General features: G+C 37.4%; 1 protein-coding gene across 1 annotated transcript in view; it reads right to left on the bottom strand.

The window, feature by feature from the left end:
* Positions 1 to 24,460, bottom strand: part of LOC104470965 (rho guanine nucleotide exchange factor 7) — a gene marked incomplete at both ends in the record, with an annotated part of 38,767 nt that overhangs the window by 628 nt on the left and 13,679 nt on the right. The window contains 8 exons of the mRNA XM_010086105.1: positions 44 to 143; positions 9,261 to 9,437; positions 12,682 to 12,771; positions 14,767 to 14,860; positions 16,854 to 17,078; positions 18,332 to 18,471; positions 19,770 to 19,848; positions 23,230 to 23,316. Of these exons, the coding sequence (XP_010084407.1) occupies positions 44 to 143; positions 9,261 to 9,437; positions 12,682 to 12,771; positions 14,767 to 14,860; positions 16,854 to 17,078; positions 18,332 to 18,471; positions 19,770 to 19,848; positions 23,230 to 23,316 (992 nt within the window). The remainder of the gene's footprint in view (positions 1 to 43; positions 144 to 9,260; positions 9,438 to 12,681; positions 12,772 to 14,766; positions 14,861 to 16,853; positions 17,079 to 18,331; positions 18,472 to 19,769; positions 19,849 to 23,229; positions 23,317 to 24,460) is intronic.

The following is a 24,460-nucleotide window of genomic DNA, read 5'->3' as shown; positions in this document are numbered from 1 at the left end:
AAGTTTACTGGTTTAATCCATAATTCATTAAATATTTTCTTACTTTTCTTCTATAACAGTCTGACCATTACTTTTAGTTTCTTCTACAATAATTTTTTCTTCTTCTGGAAGCAAGACTTGAGGAGCTGATTCTTTACGGGAACCTGTTGTAAAAATAAATTACAAAATGAGCTACTCACAAATATTGCTGGGGCATTTTAAAGATTATAATTTCACTCATTGCATGATACACCTGCATAGGTACATACTGCAAGGTATATCACTTTTTATTTCTCCCCTTCCCTCCACACACACAAGTTACTGACACTTTTTTTTTTTAACGTTTGAAACCACAGCCTTACAACAACAAAAATATTTGTCTGACATTCCTGTCCTGCTGCTGACATAACTCCTGTGTCATCGATGGGGATGCTACACCATCCAACAAACAGTACACTGATCAACTAACAGTAAAACCTATAAAAATTCACCATAGGTGACTCCAAAAGAGATAGGTGTGTTTAAGTAACAGAGAGATTTAAGCCTTAAGGACAGATTCTGATCTCAGATGGTTACAAATCCAAGAAATAATTCCACTTTAAACCAGTAACTCTTATCAGTAAGGAGTAGAATAGTGGTATCAAAAATACTACAGCAATGAAAGAAAGTTAAAACTACTTTCTCCCGAAACACTAAAAACAACACAATTGTGTGCACACACATATACATACAAATACACTTACAGATAGCCCTAGTCCTATAATAAATTCCTATCAAATGATATACTTTGTCCTTAATAAATGTTTTTAAAAACACTTAATAATTTGACAATAAAAACTCAAAACTTTAACATCTTGAAAATATTTTCCACAATTATTACTATTTATAACATCAAGAAAATGCATATAGATTCTAAAAAAGTAGCTCTGAATACAAAAATCTACAGCTCAGAAATCTGCATTCATTATACATACATGAAGTATGTATTCAAGAAATGTTATTTAATTAGGCTGCAACAAATTACAGACCTTCTTTAAAAAAATGCTTGTAAAGAAATTGCTGTCTAAACATTTGTTCAGAATTCAAATACAGCAGGTACGGCATTTAAGTTCTTGCATATTTTAACCAAGATATCAGTTTTAACAAACAAGGTACACTTGCCTACCAATTCATTATAATTAACTTTTATTAACCAGGAATGTCTTAAGCCTAGTACAGTTTGAACTGATAACTAGGTACTACAGGGTGCATGCTTGTCAGAAGAAATTAAGTTAGCTCTTGCTGAATAGCTGCTTTGTGATAACAGTGCTTTTCTTTTATGGTTCATGATAAAATACATAATCTAAACACACAAAAAAGGAAAGAAATCAAGATCATCCAAAAGTACTAACTTCCCTAACAGCTGCAGTCTTGAGTTCTGAACAATGACCTTGCAGGGACCATAGTTGTACGTGTTAAGCTATTTACATTGTTGTAGCAAACAATGACAGATGTCCTTTAATGAAGAAAACAGCTTCCTTAAGCTGACAGTAAAGATCTAATGCATCAGTACGTGATGGTCAAAATTTTACGGAGTAAAGATAACCGCAGATTTGAGAACAGAATCTTGTCCTTGAAAGCTGCAAGTTCTTCATCTTAGAGTGAAGATATCTTTTACGGGTTAACACCCTTCCACTTGCACTTATTTTCCAGGGAAGGAACAACCTATAAAACAAGCACATTCAAACTCTTTATGGAGCTCAAGGACATTTCCCTGTTTGCACTGTCAATCTCTAATTGTAAAAAGTTGTCTGACGTTTATTTCAGTTAATTGGTTACTGCTCTGCTTTATTAGCTCAGGAAGTAACACAGAACACCAAGCTAAATGTTATTTTAGGAATTAGTTGGCACCATCTGCTAGCAGATCATTAAGTTTTTGGTCTCTATGCCAACGTGGAGCACCTCAACCCAGGACACGCTGAGGGAGACACTGACTGAAGGGAGAGAACTGCCACCTATTTCTCACCCGTGACTCCCTTCAACCCAGTGGAGCAGTGTTGTATTTATCCCTGTATAAAGCTGCATCCAATTGTCTTTGTCTGGTTAGAGTAACATGGGTCCTTGCAAAGCAGAAATAGCATAGAGTAGACAGCTTTAAAAAAACAAAAAATGTCCCAGCTGTACGGTTATATACACACATGCATGCAACACAGATGCCTACAGCAGCACACCTGGATGTATGTACAGCATAGCACAGTAAACAATACTGAGACTCACAATGCAGTCTCATTAAAAACAAAATGTTCAAGAACATTATACACACAAGGAGACCACACAGTACACATACGCACTTCCACAATGCAAACCCGTTGCTGTGAACACTGGCCTTCCTGTGCCACAAAACATTAAGTACCACGGAATTCAGGACATCACAAGTTTCACCCTCACCTTCATTGCTCCAATACCCTTGGTCATGTGATGTTTTATTTGTATCTCAGAACCCTCACTGCTCTTATGATTTGGACTTTTGCAAAAAACCCCGCATTTTGTCTACATTGGTTTGCTTTCTGTGAGTTTTGGTGGGGTTTTTGTTCCTTAGTTGTGGATATTTTTCCTAAACTCCACAAGCACTTGCTATATATCAAAGGTACAAACCCAAAGCTATATATCAAAGGTACAAAGCCCAAATCCTGCAAAAAAGGACGCCATTGCCAAATTAACATCAGGCTTGATGTGTCAAGTCCGAAAGGCAAAAGAAGCTACTTCACTGTCCTCTTTGCTACACCATTTTTACCAGCAGCTTTTTTTTTTTTTTTTTAAGACACATTTTCTGGCAATTATACATCTACGAAGAACTTCAAGCACAGTCACCTCATTACTGGCAGTATTCCCTAAATTGCACCTGCCTCCTCCACCAGCTTCTCTCTGGCTGTTCTCTGTGTAACCATTTCTATCCAGAAAAGTTTACAAGCTACAGCTTTAGGACATGAAGACAGGATTGTGTTATAGCACAGTGGGTATTTCACACAGAGCTTCACATAGAGCTGTACTAAGAGGATCGTCCAGGAAGTTGCTGCAAGTTAGGTAATCCTAAGCACCTCTTTGAGATGTATTCCACATATTTTCATGAAGTAATGCAGAAGAATCAAGTTACTTCAGTTTGCTTTTATCTGCCATTCCTCAATCCTAAACATGCAAGTTTCACACTGAATTTTATTAAGAGATGCTACTCAGTCTCCTTCCAAGGCAAACAGGCAAAAAGACAATGTTTAAATTGATCTCCAACAGCTCTGGCCGTAAATCACCTGTGAGAGACAACACAACCAGAAGTACCACTTTAAAAAAATAAAAGAAATTAAGAAAAAACCCTACCCAAAGCTTTACAAAACAGTTTCATTTTCTTTTCTTTTCTTTTTTTGAGGGGTATTGGAGGAAGTAAAGTGGATGAGAGAAGAAAGGATGTCTGGCAAACCCAGACAATTACTTTAAGATTAGTGAAAAAATGTTAAGGTTGAGGAAGCTGCTGTAACTTTTTGATGGGGAATGCCTAAATTCAGGGTCTTGAAAGAATGAAATACCGCACTATTTATTAGTTTGTTGTGTAATTAAAGCAAAGCCAAAACAGCTGACCACTATGATCCAGGTTCAACTAAGTTTCCATCAATTAAATGCAACCAAAGAAATAAAGTTATCTATTCAATATTAATATCTCCCAGACCTAGAGTGGAGAATAAAGAATTACAATGCTTTTTGTCAATACCATATCCTAAATTTAGGTTTAGCAAATTTAGCCTCCAGAGCACAGCAAATAATAACATAGCCCACATGGCATTCAGACCAGGGCTAGAGTCCTAAGGAATAGCCACTAATGTAATGTGGTGCAACACCTGACATACAAGAACAGGCCTGGGGATAATAGACCCCTGCTTTCAGTTTTCAGTGTCTGATCCCCTTCCCAGCCTGATCAATCAGCTACACCAGCAAGCAGTTCTGAGCATTTCTGGAAAAAAAGGAAAGCTGAAACCTGTTTGGATACTTATGCGGCTGAAAGATTCATGACAGATGTTCACTTTATACCTCTCTGAAAGTGGCTGAACATCACTCCTAACCATGGAGTACAGTCTTAACACCAGAACAGGAAGAAACTAGAACGCAGTCTGAATGCCCCAGAGGTTCTCAGTGATGCCTGCTTGCAAGCCTAACTGTGCAATCCCAGCCTTTTATTCACTCTCCTCCAAAGGGAGTGCGACACCTTAAAAACCAGTTGATATGGTACCATGCTGGTTCCTGACATAAGCCAGGCTTCAGAAGGATCTGTATTTGGTAATCAGTCTGGTCCTTCCTTCTGAATGTTTAGCAGACATGTTAAAAGAGTCCAGAAGTTTTGCACAGATCTTAAGACATCAGGCAGAAGTGAAGGAAGAGAAGGGGGATGAAATTCAGATAACTTTTTACTTCAACCAGATATTAAGTCTCTGCCTATGTTCAAAGATCTTTTCTGTCCAGGAACCACTTTAAGCCAACAGTAAAATGGATGTGGGTATTCACATCACCTACTTAAAGTAGCTAACCTCAGGGCCTCAGTTAAAAGCCAGGTCTCCCCAGTCGATCAAGAACATGATTCCTTCCTCCAGTTGGCTGCCTAGAGGAGAAGGCTCAATCCAGGTACTTTCACACTGATACTCTCCAAAGAGTTTGCCTTTTTCCAGTGACTATGCAAGTCCTAATTTAAGCTATGGAAGTTAGACCCACAGTGATGGTAGTTTATTTTTTAAAATGCTGGGCATAATTTGAGGCCATCAGCAATTATTCTGTTGCACAGCTTTTAAGTATTGCCGTTTTCTTCCCTTTTTCATCCCTTTATTGTGACTAGGAGAGGTAAGGAGGGGAACAAGGCACAATAAAGGTAAAAAATTAGAAACAGTACTTGTAAATATACAGTTCTGTTTTACATCAATTTTACTAGGCTCTCTTCATAAGCTAAGAAGATCTTCAAAATTATTTGCCTGAGTTTCAAAGACAGAAGTGCGACTTGCCACTAAAAAACAAGTTATGTGCACACACACAACTGTTTAGATCTACCATGAGCCATCACTCCATACAGACATATAAATTTCCTGGAGAAGCAAATATTACAAAAAAATAAGAACTGTCATTTAAAACATCCAGTGTTTCACTGCATGAGTTATATTTAAGATGCTGAAGTGGATGAGCAGACCTGACAAATTAACCTTCTCTTTCTCAATGAATCTTTGGTGAGTTCCTAGTATGAAGAATCCTAAAAATGGTCCTCCCAGACTCTGTGCGCATCAAGATTAAAATATTGAAAAACAAACAAAAAAAAGAAACCCTAACACCCCTTCATGCTACAGATCTGCCAGAGTCAAAATGGAGCCCTTAATATCTTTGTACAGAGAACAACACATCAGAATCCAAACATCAGGCCAAATTAAGTTCATTGTATAAAAGACATAGTTGTTTGCAAATTCTTGGGAGTAACAACAAATTATTTGGCATGAAGTTGTTTGGGTTTTTTTAACTAATAGTAATATAAAAATGGGAAGAAACCCCACGACTCAGATGACAGATCCATACAGTTCACAGCAAAACGTTTTGACAAGTAAAATGAAAATAATTAAAGCAGACTGAAACACACACAACTCAACAGTGTTAGTTATATAAGAACAGAATGAAGAGTTTGAAAGACAGGTACACTTTGAAGAAGTGGAATATTTTTAAGACAACATTTGGAAAAAAGCTATCCCACTAAACCTCCTATACTATACTAATCAATACAAAAACTTCCAACCAGAAGGCTGTAGGGCTAAAACTAGAGTTGCTACAATTTTAGAAAATAAATGTTACGACTTTTTAATAGAAGTAGGCAATTACTTTGTTTATTCTGATGTAAACATTTTAGTATGTATATTAGGTTATTGTTTTATTTAAACCCACTCAACTATGAGCATCTTTTAAGTAGAAACACTGAAGATAATTCTTACTTTAAAGATAAAAATGTTGCAATATTACATCTTGAAAATATGTAAGATTATAGAAACCATTATCATTCTCATATGATTTCTCCCTGGTAACAGGACCTGCAGAAGTAGGTTTTAGATTGTTCCAATAATTCAGCCTGTGCTTTTAGTAAGAATTCACCAATTCAAAAAATGAAGAAGAAAATAAAATCAATTAAGGAGAGAGGGAGGCAACAGAAGAACCTTCTACAGATGGCAACATCTCTCAATAGTTATTTTAAAAAAAGAGGATACAGAAGGATAGATACTTCACATTATATTGAATTTCTTGTAGTTGTCAACTACATCAAACAAAGCTTATACACTTATGCCAAAAAAGCTCTTTCACTCCAGAATTTGATTCCTCTGGGAATATGGGAGGGATAGAAAGGAGGCATGGGGAGAAGAGGGAGTAAGTGTTAACTGACAAGTTATGCTGTCCTTTCCCCCTGTGTAATAATTAAATATTAAAGTCACAGTCTAGCAAATGCAAAATTTATTTCAACTGTACATAACAGATGTCCCTTTTATATAAAACAAAACACTTAACTGATATATGCAACCACAAACAATAAGCATACTGTACAGTACAATGCAACATTCAGATATACATCCATTTTGTATTTTCAAAAGGCAGTCACCTACTCAAGATGGCTTCTCCCATTCACAAATGATGTGCACAATATATATTTTTTTTTCTATGCCTTACGTCACTATATACACATTACTGTGTTTTGGCAAGATTATGCAAAACACACAATTAATAATGGTTGATTTCAATTTATGGCAAATACTAATTTATGGAAACACTGTGAAGAGGGGCTGACAATGGCTTGAACCTACCTTCTAATTCAGATTCTCCATCCTTCAGGTGTATTTGTAACTGTACACATATAATTTACAGAATTGCATAAACATAAGGTACTATTATTACCATGACTAAAGTTCCACAAAAATAGAAACACTGAACCTTTGGACTGAATACCACCATTTCCACATTTGCCTTTTTTTTTTTTTTTCCTTTTTAAGTGTGTCGTGTTAATACTCCTGATCAGTTCACAACAGCTTATGGCTTGTAACACTGAAGACATGGAATGATATTAAATGTACAGTGATGTTAATATGAGAGATCCCAATTATGATAATAGTTAATTACTTAAGTGCTACAATAATTAATGGTGGTAAACTGTCAAAGCTTTGGTGCATAGAAAGTCAATAAAATCTTCAGATCTTGATAACAAAACATTCTGTGTGATAAGGAAAGTTCAAGTGCAACAACTGTATTTCAAACTCATATTTACACTATATAACATGAAACAGACATAAAGGATTTATCATTTATCCAATGCAGAAAACATTATTCAACCAGAACACCACAGCTTAAGAAACAGGAAAAAGAACAATCCATACTTTCCATAAATGTTAAAAGAAAAAAACAAACTGACTGAAAGGAAGAGGGGAGTGAAGTGGGTTACAAATGCACTGTGGAATGGTATGGAGCACATGTACTTATCTCATTTCTCTAAGCAACACTCCTCCAGTTTAAAGTTCAACATACACAAGTTCCTGTTCATTATGTTAAATATGACTACTAGTAAAATGTAGCCCTGAAAACCCCCCTCTGTAAGCACCGCTGCTTTTGTTAGTCACATTTTTGAATGCCAACAAACAGTGACAGAGGATAAAGCAGGTGATCAAACAAGACTGAATGCAAATCTGCAGATGTGAACTGCTTTGAAATAGCTTCTCCACGCAGACCACCTTCTGGAATCACGCGTGTCTAGCAACTACTAACTTTCTGATCATGTAACCTGCAGAAAGGTATTGATTAACTTTTAAACAGTGTGATCAAGTTAATAGCATCATTATTCTGAATTTGTTCACAAAGTAATACCTGAACACTGGATAACATGCTTACTCGAAAAGGAGTAAGGGAATTGCATGTGGGGACCCTGTTAAAAATGAGAACTGTGTCCTTTTATCACATGCTTTTCCCTAATGCTAATTAACATCTAGAAAACATGTAATTTTTGTTTCTATGCCAATTATGTTATCCACAAGACACAACACACACACACTTCACCCCAGCAGTGCCCCAGGTGCAGGTTGGAGACCTTCAGCTGTGCACAGTATGTCACAGTTCCCTGAAAAGTCAACGTGACTGTAAGTGAAGAGCTGCTGCTGAAAACAAACCTGCTTGTGAGAGAAGTTACAAGACACAATAAAAATCTGTCAGACATGCTCCAAACAGTACAACCCCAAAGCCAAGCATTCTATTATTCAGAACTCCAAACAAGCCAATGTGATCGCAGTTGTACCTAGAGTTTCAGATGCTGAACACTTGAGCCTCCATCAGGGGAACCACTTTCATCTCGTCTTTTCAAGAAGAATGGTCAATTGAGGGTTGTCAGCTGTGTATTTTAACAGGCAAGTAAAGATCGAGACCCTGCTTTCTGCCACACTACTGCATACAGTAAGTGACAGTATGACCACAGGTAACATGAAATTATCAAAACACTGCATGTAATGAGCATGGACTGCCAGGTTTTCATGACAACTGCCAGACTGGACTGGGGGGGAGGAGAGCAGTGTGGTTCTTTTTTATAAATGTCTAAGCAATGAGGAAAAGTATAAAACCAGAAATTTTTATGGATTAGCAAATGCTCTTCTAAACAAATGGGCCAGATATGTGAATATCTGAATGATTTTACAGCTCTTGTACTGCTCATTTTTAAGCTGCATTTTTCTTACTCTACCAGCTTTGTATTTTGTTAATAATATGTAGAAAATCCAACTGCTACTGCTAAGGTATTTCCATATTGCTGGCACTTGGCTTACAAACCAGTATGGTATCAGTACAAAATACAAAAATGTCCTGTATCCAAAATAAAATAAAAAATAAAATTAAAAAAAAAAAAGGAAGAAAAGACCTGTTGCTACACTGACCAAGTCAAAAGAAATAACAAAAACAAAACCAAAATATTCAGAGCTACAAATTAACATCTGTCAGTTAAAAAATACTCTCAAGAAATATCATCCTTAACAGGATATACACTTTTTAGAATTACTTCTTTGTACGTGTATTGAATTGGCAAGAGACTTCCACCAGGTATAACTGAAGTTTCAGAAGCTCCCTCAGAAGTTTGTTAAAATATCACATCAAAGAGACAAGGAACAGCAAGAAAACATCTAAGAAAAGCAGGCTGTGATACAACAAGCATTTGTTAAGAAAAAGCTCAGAAGTGCATTAGTTCTGGTGAGAGATATATGAGCAACAGCTCTTACGAGATGTAGACCCCATTCTGTAACTATGGGCTGTCCATATACTGTCATAGTCAGAGTCTTCTGAGAGGTCTGAAGGCTCCAAACGAGAAAGACTACTGCGACGACCCAAGGAGTCTAGACTTGATTGGTCATCATCAGCCAAGACGTGATTATGCATCAGGTCAGTGCCTTGCCATGCTAAGGATGTACAGGTGAAATGAAATGGTGGATGTGGATAGGCAGAGGTGGGATGAGGAGGAGAACGTAAGGAATAGCCACAACCAAACACATGAAATAAAAGCAAAAAGGTGATGGGAAGAGAAGGAAAAGAGAAAATATTGTTAAAAAGGCACCAAAGTTTTTTTTCTTTTCTTTTTTTTTTTTAATTTTTGGGATTTATGTATAAATTACACTCAACATGTAATAGTGTTTGGACTGTTAAAATATAATTTTTAAAGTCGTTTTTAAGCATCTAAGAAGCCTCAGTTGCAAATTTTCAATAACCAAAATCTTGTTTGAAAGTAGATTTTTTGGAAGAGGGAGTTTAAGTTCTTTTGAAGTACGGAGTCAGTTCTGGTCTGGGGGGATTTGACTGGGGACAGAGCAGTAAACACAGTAAGCCAGCATGATCCAGTGCTCATGTGCAACAGCCCCTTTCCCACCACACATCTGTACCTCCATCCTCTCCCTCCCTTGCAATGACACAGGCATTTGTACAGCTGTTTGGTGAGCCAGGTCAGGGAACAGTTTCAGATGAAAACTAACTCTACAAAAGATTATTTTTCAAGCAGGTTATTTCCCCACCAGCTCACAACACAGCCACAGAAGTGCTTGTGTCACCACTGTAAAGGGGAAAATGCAGGGGAAAAAGCAAAGGTTCTCATGCAGAGCAGGGCTGCCGACCTAAATCAGCAGCAACGTCTTGCACCCACTCATGGGGACCATCAAGGTACAGCTTTTCTGTGCCTGTACCCCTTATTTTTTCAACCACCTAGTAAACTCACTCACAGAATAACAGGGCCAAGAGCCTAACAGCAACAGTCTGGTCCATTCCAACCCCTCACACACCTCCTCCTACATGCCCCTGTCTGAATCTACCTTCCCAATTAAACACTAAGATGTCTGGAGTAGCTGGTCAAACAGCCAAGGACATTTCTTCTCTCTCTCTCTTTTTTTTTTTTTTTTAAAGGCCTGGCAATATCCAAGGACTGAAATAATGAAGTGGCCCTGCTGTGAGCCACCATACACATGATATCGCAAAAGATTTTAAGCCTTCATTCGGAGCAGAAATGTAAAATAGACTCAGTATATAAGAAGCAGGAGAAATTGACACTCTCTTCTTTTATTCGCATGTCTCCCCAAATTAAATCATCTTCCCCACCCAAACAACTTACAAAAGTTGCTCTGCTAACTCTAATGCCACTCCCTACCACTTTGCACTGGTGCCACAGCTCCACTGAACTGAAATAGTCAAAAGCAGCGCCCCTTGGGCTTTGCATTAAGGTGCAGGTAGGAGAATTGCCAAATGAGTGCTATGAGGGACAGGCCAAATATTAACACTGAGTTAAGAAAGAAGTAAAAAAAGGGTGTACTTCACATATGACAGGCAACTCTTTCATTCTATTCTGCTACACTGACTACTGCTCCCACAGAGGCAATTCCAGCATGATTGGTTTTTTCCCCATTTCCAATTCCAGTCCACAAGCGGATCTTCTGAAGCTTAAAGTCTCAGATGACAGCCTCTTGGGGAGACTATTCCTTCCAAACAAAGCAGCCATGTGCTTAATCAATAAAAAAATTATTTCTTGCTGCAATTAAGAGCAAATAAAAGCTACTGACTTCTGATGTATGCAATGAAACCCACAGCACTATGTATATTTCTTAAATATACATAGAAAATAAAAAAAAGAAGCAAAAAAGCAAAAAAAATTATATCCATTTTATACCTGCGCACACACACACTACCGTGCAAGTGCAAATGTTTCCCCAACCATTTCTTGTCACATTTTCCTTGGAAATAATCAACAGATCAGTTGAGACATTTAAACAGCAATCTTCTAATTTAATTTTGTTTGGAACAACAGTATATCTTCAGAACTTTGAACACATTCATTTCCTTTTATCCAATTAAACACAATACTGTTATGACTGTAAGGCTGTAAAATAGATTAATATTAATAAAAAATATGTAATAGCTGATTTATGAAATAGACAATTTTATCACCTCTGAGACCTTCAGTTCATCAAGACAGAAAAATTAAAATGAAGGTTTTTGCTGCTACTTCAGAAGTTTCTACAGTCTAATAGAAGGGCCATATTCCCATTTTAAAGTACATGCAAAGTAGCTAGATTTTTCTGAGGTGATAACAGTAAGTGAATATGTATTAGGAAAATCCATGAACTATGTTTGCAAAGTGTGTTTCAAGACTTTCCAACTGTCAGCACAAAGTGCTTTTGCTTGGAAGCAAAACAGGCACAGGGCACTGTGGGGAGCAGTAACAGTGATTAGTACTGCAAATTTAAATAGCCTTAGTGAACAAGGAGTAAGTTACAATGTCCACTCTTCTAGCTCCTGACAAGAGCAAAACCAGACAAGTACTTCAGGATCATTATACTGTGTTCCAAGGATCCCTGAATTAAAGCAGTACTCAACAGGGCAAAAACTGTGCAAATCGGAACAAACACAACAGCATTTTCTCCTTCCTTGTGTAAATGTAACACATGCTTGTGGACTCCCCTGCTTTGCACAACGTTTTACTTACAATACAGAGGAACTCCACATGGCAACCTTGATTTGGGTTAAATGAAGTAGGACCCCAGAGGCACGTTACAGGTTTTCAATAAGCTAGGTAATGATCTGAGAAACTAAAAGTGGCTTTAAGCAACACACAGATCTGCAAACAATTTCTCCTGAAATTACGAGATGGGATTAAAATTTGTAATTAATACTAAAAACAAACAGTGGCAATAAAAGAAAAGAAATGCTTACAGGTCTAAGTTACTTTTCCATAGCGGTAGTCTTTGTTGAAAAGAACATGACAAAAATACACTTCTACGAAGTTATGACTTGTTCTCCATTCCTCCTCACTACTTACCAGCTTCTTGAAATTTAGCAAAAAGCATACTGATCAAGTGTCATATTCAGTTCAAATACCTCTCATCATTGCTGAAGGTTTTGTTCCATTTTGAACTATGACAAGTAGCCACTTCTGGTTTGTGGGGGGTTTTTTTTGTGGTTTTTTTTGGTTGGTTGGTTGTTTAGGCTTTTTTAAGTACTGAAAGAATTATAGTCTCTAACCATGGAACTTGGCATCCAATACTTAAACATGCAGCACTGATACTAAGCCAGAAACTGGTTACTATTTCTTCCAGGTCCAGCTTGCTACTTTGCAAACTATCTAATTTATGTTTCGATTAGCCATTTCAGTATTTTCCAACTTACTTGAGTTTAGTGTTTGACGTGTTTTGGCACTTGTGCAATATGCTTCAATGACTTTAAGAATTTGAGCATCTTCTTCTAAAGCAGCTGTACCTAGAATCAATGGGAAAAATAGAATTTTAAACACAGTTACGTTTCTCAACACAGAAAAGCCTTTGTAAATGACTACATTTCAATTGAGATCAAAATTCAGCCTAATCAACCCTTTAAAATTCTTTTAATCATCCCATTTTAAAAATCAAACTTTAATGAGCAAAAGTAAGTTTAAAAAGACAAAATATTATTTTGAAATGTTTGGGAAAAGCCCTAGGTCAGAGTAATTATCTGCATATTTAAGAAATTTTCTGAGCATCTGAAGTTGCACAGAACATGCTTTGAAGTCTGATCACTCTAGTTCTAAAACAAACAGCCATTAAACTGAAAAAACCTGCATACCCCAGTTGTTATATACACATTATTTCATTATTTAATCAAAGAAATAAATGAACAGAATATTAATTCACTGAAATCTTGAAAACTTTTTCATTTCTTCTGCATATATATCTATCTATATCTATCTATAACCTAAAATATATCAGGTTTACTCCTTTTAACAGCACCCTATGGAAAATTAAACTCAGAATTAACATAATAATAAATACATCAGCACAATTTCAGTTCAGCGTGCAGACGTAAAGATGTCCCTATCACATAAGCTTATTTGTGAAAAGTGCAGTAACTAAACTTCTCAAGACTTTAAAGCAGAAACAGCACTATTGAAAAAAAATAACTATTCAAGCTTAACATGGCAAAATTTTCCCAAAGATAGAGCTCCACAGCAAATCTTCTCCTTGGGGAATTCAGTAAAAATGCTGCCAAATTGTTCACTTGCAACAGAGTGAAATTCCAGTCAAACTGAAATCTAGAGGTACCTTCACCATTAGTTTAGATGGAACCAGGAGTCTACATGTATTTTTCCTGTTTTCCTTCCTCCAAAGCCTAAGGAAAAACTAGTCTCAAAGATCTTCCGCTGCATTTATCTGGACTACCTTCAACATCAAAATACAACAGCATTTCTGCCAGCAAATGCATCCTGTTAGTTTTTGTGATTTATTATCATGTGAACAAAGTCAACTGTCCAAACATTTGTTGGGATCAACTGCCACGCTAACTGTTGAAGCAACCATCTTGACCCAATACAGTTTCCTCACTGTTTAAGAGACGCAAGTACTCCAAGGTACAGGTTATTTCTCTTTCAAGGGAGAAAAAATAACTATATTTCATTGTGGTTAGAATGTAGCAACATATTAAATACTTGTATAAGTAAAAGACAAGGTAATTGAACTATTCATTCACACAAATTTATAAGGAAGAATTAGAGTGACACTGACTAATAAACTAAATGAATATTGTGTTTGATAGACAACATCAATGTTTCCTCCAGCCCAAATTATTCCAACATCTAGATTTTTGACCCTTCTGTTTTTCTATACATTCATCAATCTCTCTCAGTTCAGTGCTATTCTTCAGACTTCAAGCAATCTAAAGCTTTCCAATTTATCTGGACACATACACTAGCAAATGACCTTATTTCTAGGAGATCAGAACAGACTGTTGGATCTTAGAAAGAGTGACCGTGGAAGCAATTAGTCTTTGAAGAAGAAGCAATACCGAGCCTTCCAACACCCAGCTCTGCAGACAGCTCCTACCAGGATCGACTTAACATAACTACCAAGTACTCTGCAAAAGTGGGATAGTATCTTTAAATTGTTGCTTACAGTATTAAAAGACAAGTTTACCTTACTGAACTTTACAGGGCTCTATAGTCAACCTCACTTCCCTCTCTAGCAAACAGAGAGCAACAGGCACTTCACAGGCATACATTCACTGTAATCAACAGCAAGACTCTAGACAGCAACTAATCCCATCGTGACATAAGCACCTAAGATGAAGAGAACAAACCATCCTCTGGAGATACCTACCCCCCCTCCCCTGACAGGAGAGAGGAGACCAGACAACTTGTTTACACTGTACATCTAACTTTCACAGAATTTAAACTGTTAATTACAGCCTTTGTATTACACAGACATTTCTTCAGGTCTCTCTTACTTTTTCTCAGTGCAAACTCTTCATCTGACGGCTTCCGTTCTGGCTTGCGCTTGGGAAGCAGCTTTTTCATGGTTTTAGGGCTTTTACTGAGATCCTGTGTGAGGAAAATAAAAGAGAGTACAGCTTCTCTACCATATTTCAAAAGTTTAACTTCTAAGACACATACAGGAGTTACTAACTAAAAAAATCTTTTAACAGAAACAAAATTCAGTTTAATAATATTGGTTTTTTTGACACATCTCATTTGCCTGAACTGGCTGATTGTCTCTCTACCCTTCCTCCAACCATACACAAAGTCAGATATTTTATCTGTTCTATTAACAGAAATATACAGAAAAGTTGCTGCAAAAGCATGCAGGCTGTTTGGGAGCTAGAGCAAAGGGAAGAGGCAGGCATACATTAACACAGGTTTTTTTCCTTAACTTTTTAAGAGACAACCCATTTCACCTGTCTACTTAGAAGCAGGTAAAAAAGGTCCTAACAAAGAAGCTTGGCAAGTAGTATACTCTTCAAAGCCAGATTTTTTGTAAATGTTTAGGTCTGTTCTTACAAAGCTCTACAGCAAAAAAATAATACACCAATAAATACAGCATTTCTTCTCAAAATGTGATCATGCTAATCATCATTTACAGGAACAGTGCTAGGTTACAGGAACAATAGGAATATACTGGTCTACCCCTTACCTTAAGAATACAAGACATCCTCTATAAAAACACAGAACAAGAAAGTAAAAAGGTGAATGAGCAGGACAGACCAAAGAAGATGAAGGTGTGTTTTGAACATCACTGTACGCTAAACACTGTAAAGATGACTGAAATTTTACCACACTGGAGAATTTAGTGCACTACGCATGAAAACATGAAAGGAATTTAACTTAAATTACAAAATGAGCATACAGTACAGCCAGACAGAAGAACCTCTTGTAATAACTACGCCTAAATACTAACCTTCCAATTGCAAATCATGTATCACTTTTTCTCATTTGCTCAGGGGATTTACAAAAGAAAATAAAGTCACACACACAGCCATCACAAAAAAAAAAAAAAACCACAGCCAGGCCACACTGGGACACAGTGTTTAGGCTACAATTCCTAAGAAACTGCAATTCACACATCTGCAGAATTAAAGTTTTCTCTCAGCATTTCCTGCTTGCAGAATAAAATCTTCTTAGGCATAATTGCATAATTCTTTCTGGGCCCTACTGCTTCACACTAAATTAGTATCACGACGCACAACAAAGATACTGAAACAGGAGATATCACCAAGCCACAGAGCATCCAATATTCGTCTCCTTACATACACACACAGATCTAACATTTTCTTATTATTTACAAAACCACGCAAAATGTAGCGACAGGACCAAATTAACCTACCACAATCTTTTTGTGGTTAAAAACCATCACATTTTATTTCTCTTGGAACAGATTCCTGTTTCATACCATATGCTAATTAAAAACTAAATCAGCACTTAAAATCTAAGCTTTTTTTTTTTGCTAATAGTAACATTAGCCATCAAATTTGAGTACAAAAACACTACATATATTTTGACAGTTACCATTCTTTCTTTTTTTAACTATGCTATTGTTACCTAGTAGCAGTGGTAAATACCAAGGAACCAAGAGTCAATTATACCACCACAACTGTTTAGAATTATTTGATACAGTGCTTTGAAGCACAACATCCATCCCTTACCCTAGATACTATGCAGTGTGCTTAGCAAATAACTTACTTTGCAATAAGCCTGGATGATCAACATTACAAAGGAATTGCTGGTTTAAAAATAATAATAATAATTTAAAAAATCTTATTTATTAACTGGATAAAGAGTGGAAATAAGCAGAAGCATCTGGGGGAGCCAGGGGAAGCCTCTCCTAACAAACCATAGTACTTTCTGAACTGCAAGACTAAATTCCTGCTTGAAATAAACAGCATTCACTAGTCCACTACCATTGAGTCAGCATTGACTGTTAAATTATGTTTACATAAAAAACTGCACAAAACTGTAACATGGTGATGTGTGAAAAGAAAGTTAAACTTCCCATTGTAGGTCTGCTACAAAGTTAGATTTCTTGGCTGCTGCATCTCACCTCTTTATAACAAAGAGCTGCTGAAGGCCGTAAAGGAGGTGCAGGCCGTAAGCAGCTCAGACTCCAAGGCTTGGGGGTTTTCGGAGGTTCCAGAGGCCCCCAGTTTATCGTGGTATGTGGAGTCCCATGATGTGACGGATGAGGGAGAGTGTGGTATGCAGGAGTCAGTGGTATTTGCTTGCTGTCTGAATGCTTGCTGGAGGGTGTTACTGGATGGGAAGGAAGCTGTCAAAGACACAAAGATGATGTGAAGGAAAAGAAAGCATATTATCCTAATGAAGACATAATATCATCAAGAACTGGTGAAAATCTCACTCGCTATCTAGTGCTTCTGTTCATTAGAGCAGCCCTGCTCCCACTTCTCTCACCACTAAGGACAGAGCTAAATTTAGATTCATTCATATCCAACAACTCAAATGCAGAACCCAAAAGAAGTGTCCTGGTTTCAGCTGGGAGAGGGTTATCTTTCTTCATTGTAGCTAGTGTGAGGCTATGTTTTGGGTTTGTGCTGAGAAGGCAGCTGATAACACACTGATGTTTATAGTTGTTGCCAGGACAGTCGAGGACTTTTCAGCTTCTCTTCTGTGCCAGTGTCTGCAGGCACAGGAGAAGATGGGAGGGAGCACATCCCCCACTACAAGCCTAGGATTTGATCTTAGATTTAGTACTGAGACCCAAATTGCCCCATGGTATATTCCATATCATGCACATCATGCCCAGTAAGTATATAAGTCAGGATCTGTCTGGAAGTTCTCTCTCTTTCTGGGTCAGTTCTCTCCACGTGGTCCCTCTCCCAGGGTCATCTCCCTCCCTTAGTCAGCTCTTGGATACCCAGGCTCTTACCTCAGTTCTGGGATTGCGGTTTCAGGACTCTCCCTGCTCTGGGATTGTTAGCCAGGAATGGCTGAGCCTTGGTAACCAGGTCATGTGCAGTTTACTGTGTATCACTCATTTGTATATATTATTAATATTTTCAGTATTATTGTAGTTTAGTTATTAAATCGTTGTTATCTCAACCCATGAGTCTTTTCCTTTCACCCCTTTTTCTTTCCCCCATCCCTGGGAGGAGGGAGGGTGAGTGAGCAGTTGTTGTGTTGTCTGGCTGCTAGCCAGGGGTTCAAAACCACTCCAAGAAGGTATTTAAGGAAATTGTTTCTCCAGAGTCTGCCAAGTACATCACCAATTAAAACCTAAGGACACTTAAAAGATGGTGATGTATTACTTGGGCAAAATAGAAAAAGTAATGATAAGGAATTCTCCTTAACCCTGTTAAAACTATTACATCAAGATTTAAGCATTTTATTCTTTGTTCTCTAGATTAAAACCAGAATGATTTTTTCACCCATTAAACTAGCGACACAGTATTCAGTTCTTGTTGCTAATGGCTAAAAAAAATGTTTTACACAGTGGCATATTTGCCAGACAACCTAATCCTGCATCCACTGCTCATTCACTTCAATTCAAAAACTATTTCTTACTGTATGAGATGGCACAGAGTGAGGTTTAATGGTGGGATTCCCAACAGTTGTGACTTTGGTTTGCTTCTGCAGGTGATCCACCCATTCATGCAAGTCTTGTTGGTTGTTACAAGACACTAGTATCCTTTCAATCATATTTCCTAGGTGACAGAAAAGAGAAGATGTAGGAAACTAGAGAAAAACAAGTTAGTCCACCTGACATGATTTTGAAGGCATTCATTTCCTAAAACATTATATCCCCTAAGTACTACGCAGAGATTTTAACCTGTATTTTCAGTACAACAGCATCTCGCTCTTCCAGGTTGTAGCAGACATTTTCTCTATATTTGTTCCTATACCAAGCATAGGAGTTCTATCTTTTTTCTCCACCTCTAATAACTATACACAACCTTTAACGATAAGAAATAGATGCAGGATGCAGGCTCTTCTAGTAGCTTTGCGCTTCTCCATCTTCCCCAGGAAAGCTAGCATATAGCCTAAAATGTAATTCTTGAGTCTAAGCTACAATATAGGAGAAATAAAACACAGTTCACTGATCTTCTCTCAGAAAAAAGGCATAAAGCTAGTCTGAATCTAGTTCTAAAGCTCAAGCAAAAGTCACTTGGGAAAGCAATCTTAACCAAAGATTAATTTAATTTCTCCACTTAACTCCATTGTAACCCATCATATTCCTCATTTGAGGTCAGCTTCATAGCTATTATCTCAGAAGAACATGGACCATCAACAGCTTCTTTCCTCTGCCTCATAGAACTAATGTGTGATACTGCCTGCCACCTGAAAGCGTCAAAATTACTTAAAGGTAACCTGCTTGGAGGTAGAATTGATCCAGGAAATGAATGATGAATGAAGATATGAAATTCCACCATGCAGACCCTGCTCCCACTATCTTTTAAATCCCCCAAGGAAAAAAGGTACATCCTGAAACAAATGACTTAACAGACAGAAATTACCCAAAGTAAGCACAATATCAATTTCTTTTCTTCCAGTAAGCAGCATACTTTGAACTGCTTCATTACAAAGGACCTTTTCTAAGACTACCACCTCCATTCACTGCAATACAGAAATCTGGGGATGAATCCTGTGCAAAGACAGTTCGTTAACTGCTTTAAGACAAAGCAGTAAAAAGCAGCTGTCAAGTGAGGCTCTAGGTAGCTGCCTTACAAAATTTGTATAATCACAGAATAGTTGATGCTGGAAGGGACCTCTGTAGGTCATCCACACACCTGCTCAACCACAGACACCTAGAGTCAGTTGCCCAGGACTGTGGCTAGACAGCTGTTGAGTATCTCCAAGGATGGAGATCTCTCCAAGCAACCTGTGCCGGTGCTTGGTCACCCACACAACGAAAAAGTTTTTCCCTCTGTTCAGACAGAGCATCTGATGTTTGAAATAGCATATCCTGGAGGAAGTAGTAAATAAAAATATTTACAGTCAATACCTGATATTTCAAATGCATTTTTATGGTTTTCACTGTCATCTAGCTTTGTGATAGTCATTCCTGTCATTGGCAGTTTTCCCTAAAAAAAAGCAGTAGCACTACAGTTAAATTCAAAACATATAAAAACATTGCCAAGTAAAGAATATGTAAACTTAAGGCAATGAATAAAGACATACACAGTAAATCGGCAAACACACACACTGATGGGTTTAAAAACATTTAAAAATCCATACAAACACCTCACAATGGAAGTTTTCAATATGCCCAACTTCTGCAAATGACACCTGTGACTCCACTGCGTCTATTTGATACCTGTGCAGGCTATGAAATCCATACAAATGTAATAGTGGTCACTCACCATAGCCTCAGGTTCTTGGAACTGAGACCTTCAGGGTCATCCATGTTACCTGATTAGAGGCAATGGTGACTCATCTTTGTTTATAAACTGATTAACACTCAAAATAAGGTTTGTGGTACAAGTAGATTTAGAAAGGAAAATTTCACTAAACAAATGCATCAATTACTTCCTGAAGATTTATGTCTCTAATAATCCCACTACTAAATTCACTCACAGAAATATTTGGGGAAAGAAAACAAAATCAGTAAAAACACCTCTAATGTAAAGTTTCAGAAGAACATATTTTTGCAGAAGCTAGCCTCTCATTTTAAACCCAGTCAAGCTGGAATAAAAAAAAGGGCAGTTTAGGATAACTTTCTGACCCTTTAGAAATACAGAAAAATAAATAAGACTGAATATTGTCAGGATGAAAAGAATTTACCAAAAATGCAACTTTATTATTTAAGTTCTTTAAGACAGATCCTGTATTCTCCTGCACAGAAACCCTATTCAGCACATGCTGGCAAAAGTGTAAATACTATGTCCTGTGGAATTTTGGCTCCAATGGAAGGAAAAAAACCCCCACAACACTTTTTTTTCTCTTTCCTAATGACTGCAGAATGGACAAAGGCTTCTTAGAAGCTTGGAAACTAAAAATCACTTGATATTCTGTATGCACTGAGCATGCTCAAGCCCAAGAGGCCAAAGAGAAAGGAAGAGGTTTTTTTGCAACAGTTTCCCCAGTGAAGGAAACATGGTGGTATTGTGCAGTCCAATGCAGGCTAAAATTCTCCCCTCTGTTTTGCCATGTTTGCTGGTTCATGAATAACACAGCTTACAGCCACAACGAAACAGAGGTGCAAAAACTACTGACGTAGGTGAAGAGGGAATATGGGGATATACCAAGCAAAAGAACCAGTGACAGAACGAAGATCACATGAGGTACACGCAGAGAAGTACTAAGTCAGCAACACACAGAAAATGGAACTGAACTAATGAATCATCTATATTGCCTTTCAACAAAACTGAGAAGCCATCTTGTAAAGTATGGTTTGTGCCCCTTGTAACTTAGTTTATCTCTGCTAAAAGTTCTCTCAATTATTTCATGTGGTAGATATCAGCACTATCAACCAGAACACCTGAAGCACACTCGCTGGAATATGCAGAAACACAGGGAGGGTGTAGTGTAGAATTCCAGCTCCAGTGCCATCATTTCCCTGGGAATGACTGAGGGAGCTGCGCTATCTTTTGCCTGTATCCATCCCAGTTCTGAGACAAGAACTTAGAAGGAAAGACCAAGTAGCCCATGTTATGCAATCCAGACAGACACAAACAATGAAGTAATTTTGCCTTGCTATGAATATGCAGTAACTAGTATTTGAGATTTGTGAAAACAGCATGAGAGGTTATTAGGAAATTAAGTTTTGCATTCAACAGAAAGTTGGACAGCAATCACTAAGAAAAGGCTGTGGCTGTACTGAGCAGAAGCTGAAGACAGAAAATTGCTTATTTACTGAACAGTGCTGTGCACCTGGGGGACAAGGTGGGAGAGAGCAAAATTAAGCCTGACAGATTGTCTAATTTTGTATTGTTTGTTTGTTTTTAACACACAAAATTTCCAGTCAGTTGCCTTTGTAACCAGTACACAAGAATCTTCCTTCATCAAGAATTCTGGATGTGCCACCTGAGATACAGAGCTCACCTGCCTTTTCTAATACATCTGAGTTGGGATGAAGCACTGACCAAAAATTCTGAAGAGCAGCATAAAGCAAAGAGAAACTTGATTGTGCATTTGAACCATCTAATGCAACACATTCTCAGACAAATCTAGCTACTACCAAAGCAGGTAAGATATGAATCCAAACATGAATTATGGAATTTAATTGCTCTTTAAATTAAGTCACATAGTCTGTGACTGGATGTAGCTGATCATGTAGGAACCCCAAATGACTATGTTTCAGTATTCCTTCACAGCAGGCAAATCACTGCTCAGGAAAAAGGAACAAACTGCTCAAGAGCCTGATTTACAGCAGTACTTAGGGCAGGTGAAATCTCAGGATCCTTTTAGAACTTTTCGTGTTTTACTGTGATGTCTGGAAACCAAATTACAACACTTGAAAAAAGATTTCAGAAACTCATGGACTGTGCATTTGCTTTAGTTTTGCCTCTCGGGGGTCTTTGAAATTACACACCCAAAATGTAAGTGCTTCTGCAAAACGTCTCCTAGAGCTACAGAGGAGCGAACCCAATAAGCACTGATCCTTGGGCACTACAGCAGAGCTGCTCTACTTCCGTAGTGGGAGAACAGCCAAGTACTGTTCAGCTGGGAAACTTGCTAGAGAGCTCAAAGACCATGTTTACCAGCAGCAAGTAGTGGATTTGTGAAGGGAAACACCTGGTGCTAAGGACCTGAAGGCCACACAGTATGCATTTCAGGTGGTGTTACACTTGGCCAGCTCTAGGGCTGTGGCCATGGACTGAACGCCAATCCATGTACTTGATCTGCTCCAGTAGTTGTAGCAGAATGAGTGCACTTTTGAAGCACACCTTCCAATTCACCTTCATCCAGAGGGAGTCCCATTTGAGCCCTGAGACTATGTCCATGCTACAACTCAAATATCAGTAAACAGGAAAAACAAGATGATTCATTTCAGAAGTACTCTGCTGAATCAAAGATAAAACACTACTGTAGACACACCTAAAGAAACAGATGGTAGGACAGCCTAATGCACATTAATGCAAGCTTAGGAGTGCTGCATAGTTTTGGCAAGACTCAAGCAGCAGCCAGAAGAGCACTAATAAACCTGTACGGCAGCATCATTCTCTTATGTAATCTAAAAAGCTACTGATACTTCCTCTCATCAGCTAGTACTAACAATACTAAAAAAAAAAAAAAAAACCAACCAAAAAAAACCCTTGCTGATAGTCACAGCTGCAAAAATCACACTCAGGCTTCTAGCCCAGAATTTTATTAAACAGATGACCAGCTCTTATTGCAGAAATTACCTTTCATCTTTATAAATGCCAAAATTTAACAATACTTCCAAGTTTTCTATGAAATACTATTTAGAAAAAAGCCACCCCCCAGTGCATTCATACACATATGTACATGAACTACTTTACCTGATAGATAAACCCACTCATTCTTGGGCTGGCAGACAACATTAGCAAAATGTTAGGGAAGAGAAGAAGATACCTTTCATTCTTTTCCTTATCAAAAAAAAGAAAATGAAAACATAAATACAACATCACAAGCTCCCTTTCCGCCTTTTTCTGTTTTATATTATTAAAAACTACCATCAATGTTACAACTCCATAATTGCTCCACAAATATTTGCTCCTGGCAAAATTAACTCCCCATAGAGTTTTAAAAGAAAGAAAAAGGCATAATTATTCAATTTTCTGTTTTAAAATTGATGCATGTTTTAAAAGTGGTAGTAACACATGCCTATACTTCTTCCTAGGGATTACAGTCTAATATTTTAAAACTGAAATTGTACAGTCTTGGTGAAATACTGACCTTGTTTAAATATGATAACAACTGTTCTGCCAATTTCAGCAGAACCAAAGTTACACCACATTGGATATATTTCTTAATATAATTTAGACAGATGCTGTTACAGGAACATCAAGACCATGGTCTCGTAAACTGGAAAGATCAGACTTTTCTGTGATTTTGGATTATGCCCCAAAGTAGAAAAAGAAGATAAACAAAAAATAATAATGCTTATAATCACAACAAAACCTCGTATTACTTTATTCTGGTTTTAATTTGCTGGTTTCACTTTTGTAGTTCTCCTTAGTTTTTTGTTTTGGGTGTATTTTTATGTAGGAGCAGAAGGAGGAGAAGAAGGTTTACTCTCAATCTATAGACAAACACCGAAAGAGAGAAGCATTAAGGTATAATGTTTCAATTTTAATGACAAAACAAATACATCCACTGACAAAGCAACCATCTCCATTTCAAACACCTTTGCAAAACAATACAAGTCCCTACCAAATTTGAATGTTTCTATTTGTTTTTCAGTAAACCTTTAAAAAAGTCAATATAATTTTAAAAAAGACAAAACCAAAACCAATTGCTTTTGCACAAAATAAGTTGTTCTTTATCTAGTCAAAAAGCTATGCTATGCAAAAACTTCTAAAAAGTCCATTACACTTGACATTTTAGTTCCTGACGAAAGTGGGGAGTGGGTGGTGTTTCGTTTGGTGTTGTTTTTAAGAGTACAAGAAGACACATGACTGCAGAAGATGCACTGTCAGCTCTACTGAATCTTTTATTTATTTCAACACCTAACAAAACATCAGAGAGAAAAATATCAGGTGACGAATTCTGAAATATTCACTTGCATAA

Source organism: Pterocles gutturalis, unplaced genomic scaffold, assembly GCF_000699245.1.
Source record: "Pterocles gutturalis isolate BGI_N339 unplaced genomic scaffold, ASM69924v1 scaffold51281, whole genome shotgun sequence".
Classification (NCBI taxonomy): domain Eukaryota; kingdom Metazoa; phylum Chordata; class Aves; order Pterocliformes; family Pteroclidae; genus Pterocles; species Pterocles gutturalis.
The sequence above is the reverse complement of the archived record's forward strand: the minus strand, read 5'-3'. Positions and strand labels throughout refer to the sequence as shown.